We start from the raw sequence: 11,694 nt of genomic DNA, 5'->3' as shown, positions 1-11,694 counted from the left end.
TGCGTTTGTTAGTACTTGGCACGTTTTGGCATCATTTATTGGTCGAGTTTTCAGTATTTTTTGGTCTTGACCCCTCACTCTGAAGTGGCGCGACCACACGAGGGAACGCATATCGAGCCGGTAAAAAATTCCGCCACATCGTCAGAGGTTTCCATTCGAAGAAAACAGGCTTTTTCTAGAGTCAGGAGACGCATCCTCCGCCCTGGTAGACGGGTTGGAGGGTCCCGGCAACCATGTCTTCAAACGACGAGACCGCAGCAGACCGGAATGTGGAGATTTGGAAGATCAAAAAATTGATCAAGAGTTTGCAGGCGGCTCGTGGGTGAGTGCGGTGTGGTGTGTACAATTTGAATGGGAGACCGGCCATATTGTGAGAGTGCGTGGTGATCGTGATGTCGCAATCACGTAGTGTGCTATTGGCCTGTGTGAGTGTGGTGTGTGGAGGTCACTTCTTTGACGCACGGCAACACAACAAAGGTTGCGTAAAATAATCCTTGTCATGTAGAAGGCTTTTCAAGGAAAAGGCATTGCGTGTTGAATGTTTCTTTGTCTTTTCTCAGGTAATTATAAAATGAAAGTGCCATTTATTTAATAGAAAGGGAACAAAACTATTTTCATGTGAAGACTTTGTTCCTGCCAGTCAAATGGCTGTTGCTGTAGAAAACAGTTTTAGGAATGGAAAATTTAAACACTAAAATTTGAAATGACAACTTTGTCAGCATTACTGGTATGTGTTTTTTTATATTTGCTGAAATTGTTCACATAACTTGACCTTCATTGGAATTGTATTTAACCGCCAATGCTGAAAATAATTTTTTTTTGAAAGGGCAAAATATTTCTGCCGTCTTGTTTTGTTTCGTGTTGTCAACACTCCTGCATCAGTCACACGAAAGTCAAAGCCATTCATGTTGTAACTTACCATAGTCATTACGTTCAGTATGGACGATAAAATTTTTACCCGCTACACAGTCACTTTGAATTTTTCATTGTTTTTATGCTTTAAACAGTATGATGTTAAATACGTAAAACATCAGCGTAACACCTTAAGAAAGTAATCATAACTTATTTACAAATGTAGAAAAAAGATTAGTCGTGACCAAAACATTTTCTTTCAAACAGTTCAGTTTTAGTTCTCATTTAGTCCTGTTCATGCCTGTTAACTTGAGTTGTTTTTCTTTCATTGTTGAATTTTTCATTCTATACCTTGATTCCCTCTAGAGTAAGGAACTTTCGTACTTCAATCATGCCTCCGAGGCTCAGAGCACTGTTTGTAATTTCTCTCAGACAGAAATGTGAAAACTCTTATCTTAACCCTAACCCCCTAGGGTGTATGTAAAATCGTGTTGAAATCGGAGGATTTGGGACTGTTAGGGTTAATGACAAATGGCGCAAATTCTGTCGACCCTTTCCAAACACGCATTGGGTTGACAGATTTCGCACGTCATGATTGGCCAACGTGTTTCAAACTCTTAGAGGCGCACTATTGTGAATCGCCCGTATTGTTAGCGTATTAGGACTGGTTATGTAACATCAGATGTTTTTATCTGTTAATAGAAAATCTAGGAATGAGTTTCTCAAAATTTCATATTTGGATTTGTGAATTTGGTGCAAACAAGAAGCGCAATTTTTTTTACCATTGCATTTGGTACTAAACTGTGTTTCTTGAAGGACCAGTTGTTACATGTGATCGAAAATAGTCTTTGAGTTGACATTTTTGAGCAAAAACGTACTTTGTGTTTAGGTACAAAAAGTGTACATGCTCCATGTGGAAAGATTGTTAATAATTAATTGGATAAAGGGAGATAAAGTCGGGATCTGTAAATAGGGCTGCGCCGAATATCCGAATTACTAAATATTCGATCGATTATCAAATTTTTGAATATTATGTTCTATATTTGAATATTTGAATGCAAAATTAATGAAAAGATAGGAAAATGAGAGAAAATGCACAATGGAGGCTTGTTTCAAGCAGATTCAAAGAAAAAGTGACAAAAATTGTACTATTCAAAAAGTAAATTATTCATTAAACAATTTAAAAGGAATTGGAATTTTCAACAGGACAAGAAGTATTCCTATTGTTCAACTTGCTAAATCTTGGCTGGAGATACTCCTAGATGTGAGAGGCTATAATATTAATTACAATGTACAATTGTGTGCGTTATTGCAACTGATTTTGTATATGTGGTTTGTTCATCAACAATCTGCCGGTTGGTACGACCGAATATTCGGGTATTCGATTGAATTGAAGGTTCAATATTCGAATAGTGAATTATTCGAATTGACTCTGCCCTATCTTTAAAGACAAAAACTTGTCAGGTCTTGAAGTTGCTGTCTGAGAATGTAGAACAACCTTGAAGCTATGTCCTCGGGCAGGCCACTTTACTCTAGCGTTGGTCAGTGGATTGGCCTGTTACACTGTCAGGAACCGTAAATATTGATGCTCATTACTTGATTTGCATTTCATCCCTTCTTGTTCAGAAATGGCACCAGCATGATCTCCCTCATCATCCCACCCAAGGACCAGATCTCCAGAGTGGCCAAGATGTTGGCCGATGAGTTTGGCACCGCCTCCAACATCAAGAGCAGAGTCAACAGGTCAGGCCAACATGCCCGGCACGGTTTCACATGCGTTTGTGCCAACTGTTTTGGTAGCTGGTCGAGTGAAGTGTTACAAATGGAAAGTCAGACAAAGATGATCTGATCAAGTTGATAATTCTTAAGGAAGTGAGAGTTGCAAAGTTAGTGACAGTAGGATAACAGAGTTCATTTTCAAGTGAGAAATCCTTCAAATTGTGTAGTGCGTAACAGTTCAGATGTGCACTGACTTTGAAACTCCCAGAAAGGAAAGAAAAAATCAACAGACGGAGCAAATAAGCAACCTTTGTGAGGGTTTTTATGCCTCCTGCGTACAATCTGATGTTCAGTTTTTTGCTCCCTCCGTTTTTTGAATCTCTGAATCTTTCAAAAATTCGCCACTTTGAAGGAAACCAGCAGTACACGTTTTGGACTTTATTTTGCAGGAGCGTTAACCCCTTTGAGAAATAATAGAGGCTGGGTTCCACATTCCAAATCCTTCAAAATCCTCCCCTGATTTGATGGATTTGGCAGGATCTGGGAGGGTGAAGGTTGAAAGTGGATTCTGTCACCTTCATAAAGTTCTCATCACCTAACAACCAATGAAGTGTATCAAATAGCTTCATTTTTCCCCTCATCCGTCCAGACTCTCGGTGCTGTCTGCAATCACGTCCGTGCAGCAGCGTCTCAAGCTGTACTCCAAGGTGCCACCCAACGGCCTGGTCATCTACTGCGGCACCATCGTCACTGACGACGGCAAGGAGAAGAAGGTCAACATCGACTTTGAGCCCTTCCGGCCCATCAACACGTCGCTCTACCTCTGCGACAACAAATTCCACACGGAGGTGTGTTCGTAACGGCTGACACATTATCTTCATTCTTGCTTTAACCCTCCTATGCTGAAGTCACTCTTTGGGTCATTTGGTGAACACCTCAAAGAAGCACAGCTGTGTTGTGTTGTGCACTGCACCAACTGTCCCTCACAGGAATATCAGATTGCACTTTTGTGCTGCCCAACAACTGTGCTTCACTGTTTCATGTGCATCATTGTGCAGTAAACCAATGCAGTGAAGAGGACTGCACAAAAGACCCTGGGTCATTTTGTGCTGGCAACCTACTGTGTACACACTGAACCTGTGCATGTTTGAGTTCCATATAGAAAATACCTGCTCACCAGTGACTGTGGGCATTTGTGCACATTTGTGCTGTAAAACCAAAGGAGGCTTAATGTCGTCTAAGAACCCACATGCATGGATTAGTGATAATGAAAAACGTGGATGGGAAGTGATACTGCAGTTTTTTTTTTCATTTTCACATAGGGCAGAGACCGACTTGGGCTGTACATCCTAAATGTTGCCCACTTTCTATAACAGTTGTCACCCAGAGGAAGAAAGAAGCACTCAGCCTTGCCAATCATTCTGTGATGGGATTCTTAAGACAGCCCTGACTGGCCAAAATGTGGTGCCTTAGTATAAAGGCCATGACCTTTTTTCAAATCCCAAAGCACTCACTAAGTCTAAGGCCATTTTTTGAACGGCTAAATGTAGAAAAAGGTTTTTCTTTAGCAAAAGCATGTTACTGGCCAAAACGCCTGTACGACGAGTTTTAGCCATTACTGGTTCCTGGCTTGTCTTGGCTGAGCGTGCTACTTCACGGACTAATAATTGGCACTTTGTTGCTGTGGGATATTGTGTCTCAGTTGTAGCAGATTTTATTTGGCTTTACAAATTAATGGCACTTGGCATAAATCCAACAAAATTCTGTGCCAGACTGATCCTGCTGGCTTGTGTTAAAAAGGGAATAAATATGTGCTTGGCTTTAAACGTGAATTTAAGACCGGCTGAGGAGAATGCGGCTCGAGCGTTATCAGCGTTCAGCCTCCTGAGCTGGTCTAAAATGTTAGTTTAAGACTGGTCAAGCACGTATTTATTCCTGTTCATAAATACCTTTTCTGTCAGAGTCAAAAGAAGTCAATATATGATGGATTTCTGGCAATTTTGTTCTAAAATTTTACTTTCATTTTCCCGAACAGCCCTGTCCATTTTATGGAATAGTCCTTGCGCAAATTGTCCAATTAGTGTGCGCGTGGAGAGCTGCATGTACACAGACTCTTGACCAATCAGAATCGATTAAACTGTTATGTATCCGGGTACCAGAGTGTGATTTAGGCAGTGGGCAAATGCTAATACACGATCAGGTTGCTGTTGAATAGGGCGACTGTCTGAGGTATTTATGAGTCAGTGTCGAGTCGCCTTTTTGTCAAAGTGTAGGATTGTAGTTCGTTTTTGCAAGTTGGAACAGCAGAAAGGGACTTCAGGTTGAAGGTCTGTGCTAGATCTAGAGAAGATTCCTACTTGCTCGCGTAAGCCCCTCATTAGATGTTGTAGTGCCTGTTATTTACGTTGCTTTGCCGATGGTTTGAAACTGACAGGCCCTAACAGCGCTCCTGGCGGACGACAACAAGTTTGGCTTCATCGTGATGGACGGCAACGGTGCCCTCTTTGGCACGCTGTCGGGAAACACGCGGGAGGTGTTGCACAAGTTTTCCGTTGACTTGCCAAAGAAACACGGTAAGAAGTTACAACTTAATGAGTCCATTTTAAACTTGAACTTCGGTACCAAGGAAATGCATGTATACCTACGTTTGAAGTCCTTGCGCGATCTCATTTTTGGAATGAAACAAAGTGTTACAAGTGTTAGATCTCACTGCACTCTGCCAGTTAGCAGCTTACGACAGGTAATGCAAATTGATAAGCCTGGCAGGGCTTTTGGCCAAATACCCTGGAAGGCGAGGGTTAACGTTATTGAAAAAGTCTGTCCCTTGGAGCCCGGGCACTGACTTTCTGTGGGGCCACTGCATGTTGAACACTTTTGCTCCTCTTCGCATGCAGGCCGTGGTGGTCAGTCGGCGCTGCGTTTTGCCCGTCTGCGTATGGAGAAGAGACACAACTACGTCCGCAAGGTGGCCGAGGTGGCAGTGACGCTGTACATCACCAACGACAAGCCCAACATTGCGGGGCTGATCCTGGCCGGCTCTGCCGACTTCAAGACGGAGCTCAGCCAGTCGGACATGTTTGATCCTGTAAGTGCTGAAAACAAACCTTGAAAGGGTCCCCACTGTCTTCAATCTAAACCCTTGCACAGAGACCTTGAAGTCCATCATGAACAGAATCTCTGCTCCTGGACATCATTAAAACCAATACCAATAGAGGGGGCTGGACTCAACAACTTCAAGCTGACTTTCGCTCGTTAGAATCCTCAACCCTAACCCACTCTAAGAAATTCTCGTGGTTCAATCGGGCACAGCATCTGATCTGCCTGTCCCCTTCTTACCTCCCCTGATTCTAACAGAGGCTGCAGACCAAAGTACTGAAGCTTGTAGATGTCTCCTATGGAGGCGAGAACGGCTTCAACCAGGCCATCGAGCTCTCTACCGAGGTGTTGGGGAATGTCAAGTTTATCCAGGAGAAGAAGCTCATCGGTAAGCCAATCCTCTGCTCTGGGCTCAGACCAGAAACTGGCTTTGAAATGCCCTTTCACATCATTGATGCTGCCCTACCCACCCGTAGGTCTTTTAAAGTCCAGCGCTCTGTTTTTAGGATGGGACTTAACCAGAAAAGGTGGACTTCTGGCAAAACTCATTTGCGATTCATCTCTAAATATCTTGGGTACTTGTGTCCCGTTCACTTTCCCAAATGCTCCAGAAGTGTCCATTTTTCGCTCTCAAATTTTCAAAGGGCATTAAGAGGCTGACCGCTTCCTTTTTCAACCTTCAACTTTTTCCAAAAGCCTCATGGTGGATTTTGAAGGAGCTGCGAGAAACAGGGTTAATTTGATTGGCTGGGTATGTTAAACTACTTTGGATGTACAAGATTTCAGATAATTCAGGAAGGCCGAGAAACAAAAAAAACAGAGAGAGAGCTGTGAGTCAGAAGAATACAGAAAGTGTTGGGAATCCGAGTCACTGAAGGACTTTCCAGTCACACCTGACCAAATTTTTTCCTTCTCAGGGAAATACTTTGACGAAATATCACAGGACACGGGGAAGTACTGCTTTGGGGTGACAGACACGCTGAAGGCCCTGGAGATGGGATCGGTGGAGATCCTGATCGTCTGGGAGAACCTGGACATCCAGCGCTTCCTACTCAAGAACCACTCGGCAGACGGTGAGTTGACACTCGGGAGTGCCTCGAAAGCCAGCGCCGCCAACACTGAGCCTGAAAATCTGCTAAGTGCTGAAGAATGTATTCTTAGCAAAAAATGGGTCACTGGTTGATTTGCCATGCAAAGTGTGCTACCTCAGACCGGTACTCTACTCAAATTGTTTTAGCAGGATCTTTGGGGTCAGTGACTCTGTGAACTGGGGCCCAGGTCCCAAGTGCGGTGAGTGTCTTGTTAGACATGAGATGATTATAACTTGATTACATGACATGTTGGCATTGTTAATCGGGTCACAACCAAATGTCTGAGGTTAGACGTTGCGTAAAACGGGCACTTGGTGATCACCTGCTCTGCTGCATATAGCTAGACCCTGCTGCTTCATTGTCACGTTGCATCATTTGCCATGGCTTTCTATTAAACTTATTAACAAACGAGCCAGCTTTGAATACTTATCTGGCTGATCTGTCTTCCAGTCAGACCCCCTGCTGAAGAAAATTTCCCCTGAGAGGATGTTTATAACTGGGAGGGTTTTGGAATCTCGCTAAACACATCACACAAGTTTAAATTCAAGAGAGCTAGCTGGAGTTGATTCCCGGCTGTCCCTTAGCATGAGCCTGGGACTTGCCACAGTACCCACCGCCATCACTGCCAATAGTTCCCTCAAAGACTGTAGGAGATGTGGGCTAGAGTGATAAACCATAACCAAACATCTGTTCCACTGAAATTATTCTTTTCCTTTTGCATTTTACAGAGGAGAAGGTTCTCCATTTGACACAAGAGCAGGAGCGAGACAAGACATACTTCATGGACAAAGACGTAAGTTGCTTTGTATCCAAAACTTGGTTGCCTGTCTGCCTCAAACAGATTCTGTGGCCTACCACTCACTGCTCTGTGGGAAGCTGACCCACGGAGAAATTTCATTCTGTTGCTTTGCAATTGTTTTCACCCCATGCTGGCACAATGTCTAGAGAGAGAAATGGTCACTTGTTAAAAGAGAAAACTTTGAACAGGGTTTCTCAGACCTTCAATTGAATTCAGGCGATGTCTCCTTTCTTGTCCCAGACCGGCGTGGAGCTTGAGTTGGTCGAGTCCCAACCCTTACTAGAGTGGCTTGCAAACAACTACAAGACATTCGGTAAGCAAGTTGTCAGAAGTGCCATCCAAGAGTCAGTTGGTCTGTTTACCCGGAAAGCCTCAGCCTGTTGCTGTAAACCTCTGACCTCTGAGAGTTGTCACTGCTACGGTGGCGGATATCCAAAAGCCGCTTTACGAAAAATAACACCAAGTCCAAATAATATATATGCCTAGTTAAAACATGTAAAAACAGGTTACCAGCCAAAGTGCCTTGCAAAGTATAGCAGTTGAGACTGGCACTCCACCCATTCCTGCTAAGCCGAGATTCCTGCTTGGACACGTGAAGTGAGAGCTATACAGGCAGTGTTTTCAGTTACAGTTTTGTTGAAGTCCAAGATCTACTCAAAGTTGGTGTCAGTACGCACTCGTCTGTAATTTTCAAGAATATTTTTTAAACCTGTTTCACAGGCATTTCACTAACCTTAATGTTTCTCCTCCTTTTCTCTGTGGCAGGATCCACGCTCGAAATCATCACCGACCGATCGCAGGAGGGCTCGCAGTTCTGTAAGGGCTTTGGCGGCATCGGCGGCATCCTCCGCTACCGAGTGGACTTCCAAGAGATGGAGCCCGACCTGGACGACTTCAACGATTTTGACGACTATTAAAAATAAAACGAAAAAAGTAATTGATCCAATCATGGTCAGATTTGGTGGCCGGATCGTAAGATGTTGGGTTTATGCTGGGACATTAGATGTGACGTTATTTGTAAATCTGCACCGAAGCATCATGTGGATATGAACGGATTTTCCTAGGTTAGTTGACAGGTCTGCGGTGGCTATAAATTATGTTTTGTGGTTTTGCCAGAATGGAATGTTTGGTTTCAATCGACGGCCGATGCTGGGAGCAAGAAAAAAACAAGAACAACCCTTGACAATTCTTCAGTGGCACTGTGATTTCCCCCATGCAGGTAGCACTGGGATCTTCAGTATTCTTGTTAGAAATTTTTTTTTATTTTTCGCTGACAGGCAGGTCATTTTTTTAAATATAATTTTTGAATTTGAAACTGCTACAATCTCTTATGTCAGTGCGGAGGTACAGAGGCTAAACCAAACACCAAAAACTACAGGAACTTAACACCGAAAACCGACCCCAAAATCTTCAGTCCTTGAAACAAAATCGATGTTTTCCAGTGAGGGAACATCTCCTGCACCTGGGGGAAAAAAAAAAAAGAACTGAAAGGTCGTGTGTAATCCCACCTGTCTTCTGGCCTTGCCCTCCCCTTCCAAGACAATCCATAGAGCAACGAGCGCAGATTAACGTTTGCCCTGTTCAACGATGTTTGGATAACTTGTACAGAGTTTGTGTGGTGCACTTCCTCCCTCTTCTACCTCAAATCTGACACAAACAGTTTCATAATCCTTGGATGTCACCATTTTCACATCCTCAGTTTTGAATGACGTGGAAGTCAAGTTCATGGAGGTGAACATCATTCACCCGGAATCATTAATCAGTTGAGCTTGTCGGTGTGCTTTTAGAACATGCTGCTGTTTTTAGACCTGGTTAGAATCCCCGGCGACCATGCGTAAACGGACAAATTGATTTTATCAGAACCTTTGTTCTAAGAGGCCATTCGCCTGCTGCTCCAGGCGCTAGCTGTTTGCCGTTGGTCAGAACAGCTATTTTTTGGAGACGTCCCAGAGAGGACGCTTGAATAGAAACAGTAAACATAAAGGGTTCTTATCATGCAACTTGCCCCCAAAAATGAAGAAGATTAATTTTTTTTTTTTATTTATTTGCAATGAAAGACTGGTACTGGGTTGCAGCAACAAAGGCTCGAGATCTGATGTCGTCAATCGTAGGGGAAAAAACCCCAGAGGGCCGTGTCGTGTGTCAGACTGTTGGATTTTGTACATGATGAGATGTATTGTTATTTTTACTACCGCGCGGTGCGTGTTTGATGGCCGCCCCTCAGAGAGTTCTCGGATGTCACGTGTACCGCGCCTGTAAGGAGATGTCACTCTGTACATATACAATTCCTGTGTTGTACAGTACGTAAATTTTGAACTATTGTCTTGAGGGGGAAAAAAAAACAGAGGGCAGATTTGCTCCATTAGCGGCATTTAAAATTCCTTGGAATTTTTGCTTTATTAGAAGAACCGGCACAGAGAAAAACAACCTTCGCCTCCTTGTGTGGGAGAAATTGGAAGAAAAGGGACTTGTTTTTATATATGCAATATTTTTAAAAGTCGGATATGTGCATGGACCTATTCGAGAAATTAAGTGTAAATGGGTTTTCTTAGTATTGGCTCTAAGACCCTATGTGTTTTCTCTCTTGTATTGATCACACTATGGTTTTCTTGTTATAAAAAAGAAGAAAAGAAATGGATTCGGTGACGGCTTTTATGTGGTCTGTAGACAAGACCTCACCTGTCACTCCAGTATCCCCAACGGGTTCATGAGAATAAGTTTGCGAGGTAGGTTGTCAGCTGGCTTGGATTTGATTTGTTCAAATTCCCGTATGTGAAGTTCCTTTTTGTTTTGATCTCCGTTGAAGGTGCAAATGTTTATTTTGAATCTTTTTCTTTGCATGCACGCTCTCCTTTTTTTCACATTGTGGAAATGAAAGAACGACTGACCCCCTTTACCACTATGTTTCCCGAATCGGCCACAATCCAACACAAGCCAGTTGCGCTGTCTTCAAAAATTTGGGGGAAACCAGCAAGGACCTGTGGTACAGTGCAATCCTGCATCCGTCAAAGTACCGCCCACTGTTGACTAAATTTTGCATTTAGATGGTAAATCAAGTTTTTCCATTGCAGGTGCAAACAAGGGATTAAATGGTATGTGGCATGTTCTAATCAAAGAGATTAAGCCGAGTGGAATGGAATGATTCTTTGAACATGGAAGGATTCTTTCCATTTCATGAGTGTTAAGCATGCATTATTTGTTCCTGATTATTTGTGAACAAATCCTTGCGTAAAGTCACCTTTTTTTTTTACTTCTTCAGTCCAGCATGAATTTCCACATGAAGCTGTTAGGCATATCAAAAGTACATGTAGTCAGTGCTTCAACAAACGGTCTTGTGTGTCTTGAAGTTGCTCTAATTGTTTCAAAGTATTTTTTCGTTGTGTAAAGAAGACGGACATGAGGGAACAGGTTTTTTTTTTTATCAGAACAGGTGTTATTTTATCAGAACGTTGACCATGCCTGCTGGACACACTTAACACAATGTTCTTACGGTTGCCGTTTGATAGAATATTAATTGACAGGGATTTATTCAGCTGTTGCATACAATTTGGTATCAAAAGAGATGTACATTGACCTGTCAGATTTACCCTTGGACGGGTAATCTAGTAAGCACTGTGTTGAGTGCTTTCTCAATCCGTGGGGGGGGGATTCAGTAGTTTGCTCAGGTTGGACTCGAACCCATGACCTGCTTACCTTTTAACCAGTTGTTGGATTGAGTTGATTCGGGCTAGTTGGGGTTAATTAAAAATGATAACAGGAGTGTATTTATTTGGAATAACATTCAAGCTCTAAGTTAATCTTTTTTCTTCTTAACAGGTATTGACATGTGTACGAGTGTATGTAAAAGCAACTTTGCTCTGGTCTCTATGATAAAAATTAAGATTAGGTTCTCCTGAATCTTATTTACAAATAGATGACATGTATTAATAAAATAGATCATGACTTTTAAAAAAGGACTTTGAATTTGTTTTCTGTTACTTTGACATTTCAAATGAAAGCGGCCATTTTAGTTGCATTAATTAACTATTGGTGTTGGTATGAGTTAGCTGCATTGAGTTGGGTATCCAACTTTATGTTTAGTCGAGAGTAATACTAAATGGAAAAAAAATTAAGAGAATCGATACCAGAGTCAACAAG

The 11,694-nt window shown here is 42.5% G+C and overlaps 1 protein-coding gene across 2 annotated transcripts; it reads left to right on the top strand.

Annotated features, from left to right (window-relative positions):
- The first annotated feature begins 180 nt into the window (after positions 1-180).
- etf1 (eukaryotic translation termination factor 1) lies at positions 181-11,513 on the top strand. Of its 2 annotated transcripts, none has more exons than XM_022230951.2 (10): positions 181-322; positions 2,479-2,595; positions 3,221-3,419; positions 5,006-5,144; positions 5,466-5,656; positions 5,926-6,055; positions 6,585-6,740; positions 7,487-7,551; positions 7,798-7,870; positions 8,323-11,513. In XM_022230951.2, the coding sequence occupies exons 1-10, from the start codon at positions 234-236 to the stop codon at positions 8,472-8,474; spliced, it is 1,311 nt and encodes a 436-aa protein (XP_022086643.1). In that variant the 5' UTR covers positions 181-233; the 3' UTR covers positions 8,475-11,513. The 2 variants fall into 2 exon arrangements, with proteins under 2 accessions (XP_022086643.1, XP_022086644.1); XM_022230952.2 differs by lacking the exon at positions 181-322 and adding an exon at positions 426-560.
- Positions 11,514-11,694: the final 181 nt, after the last annotated feature.

The sequence above is a fragment of the Acanthaster planci genome, linkage group LG13 (assembly GCF_054643075.1).
Source record: "Acanthaster planci isolate LZ-2023a linkage group LG13, COTS_SCS, whole genome shotgun sequence".
Taxonomy (NCBI): Eukaryota; Metazoa; Echinodermata; class Asteroidea; order Valvatida; family Acanthasteridae; genus Acanthaster; species Acanthaster planci.
This window is presented reverse-complemented; position numbering and strand designations above follow the sequence as displayed.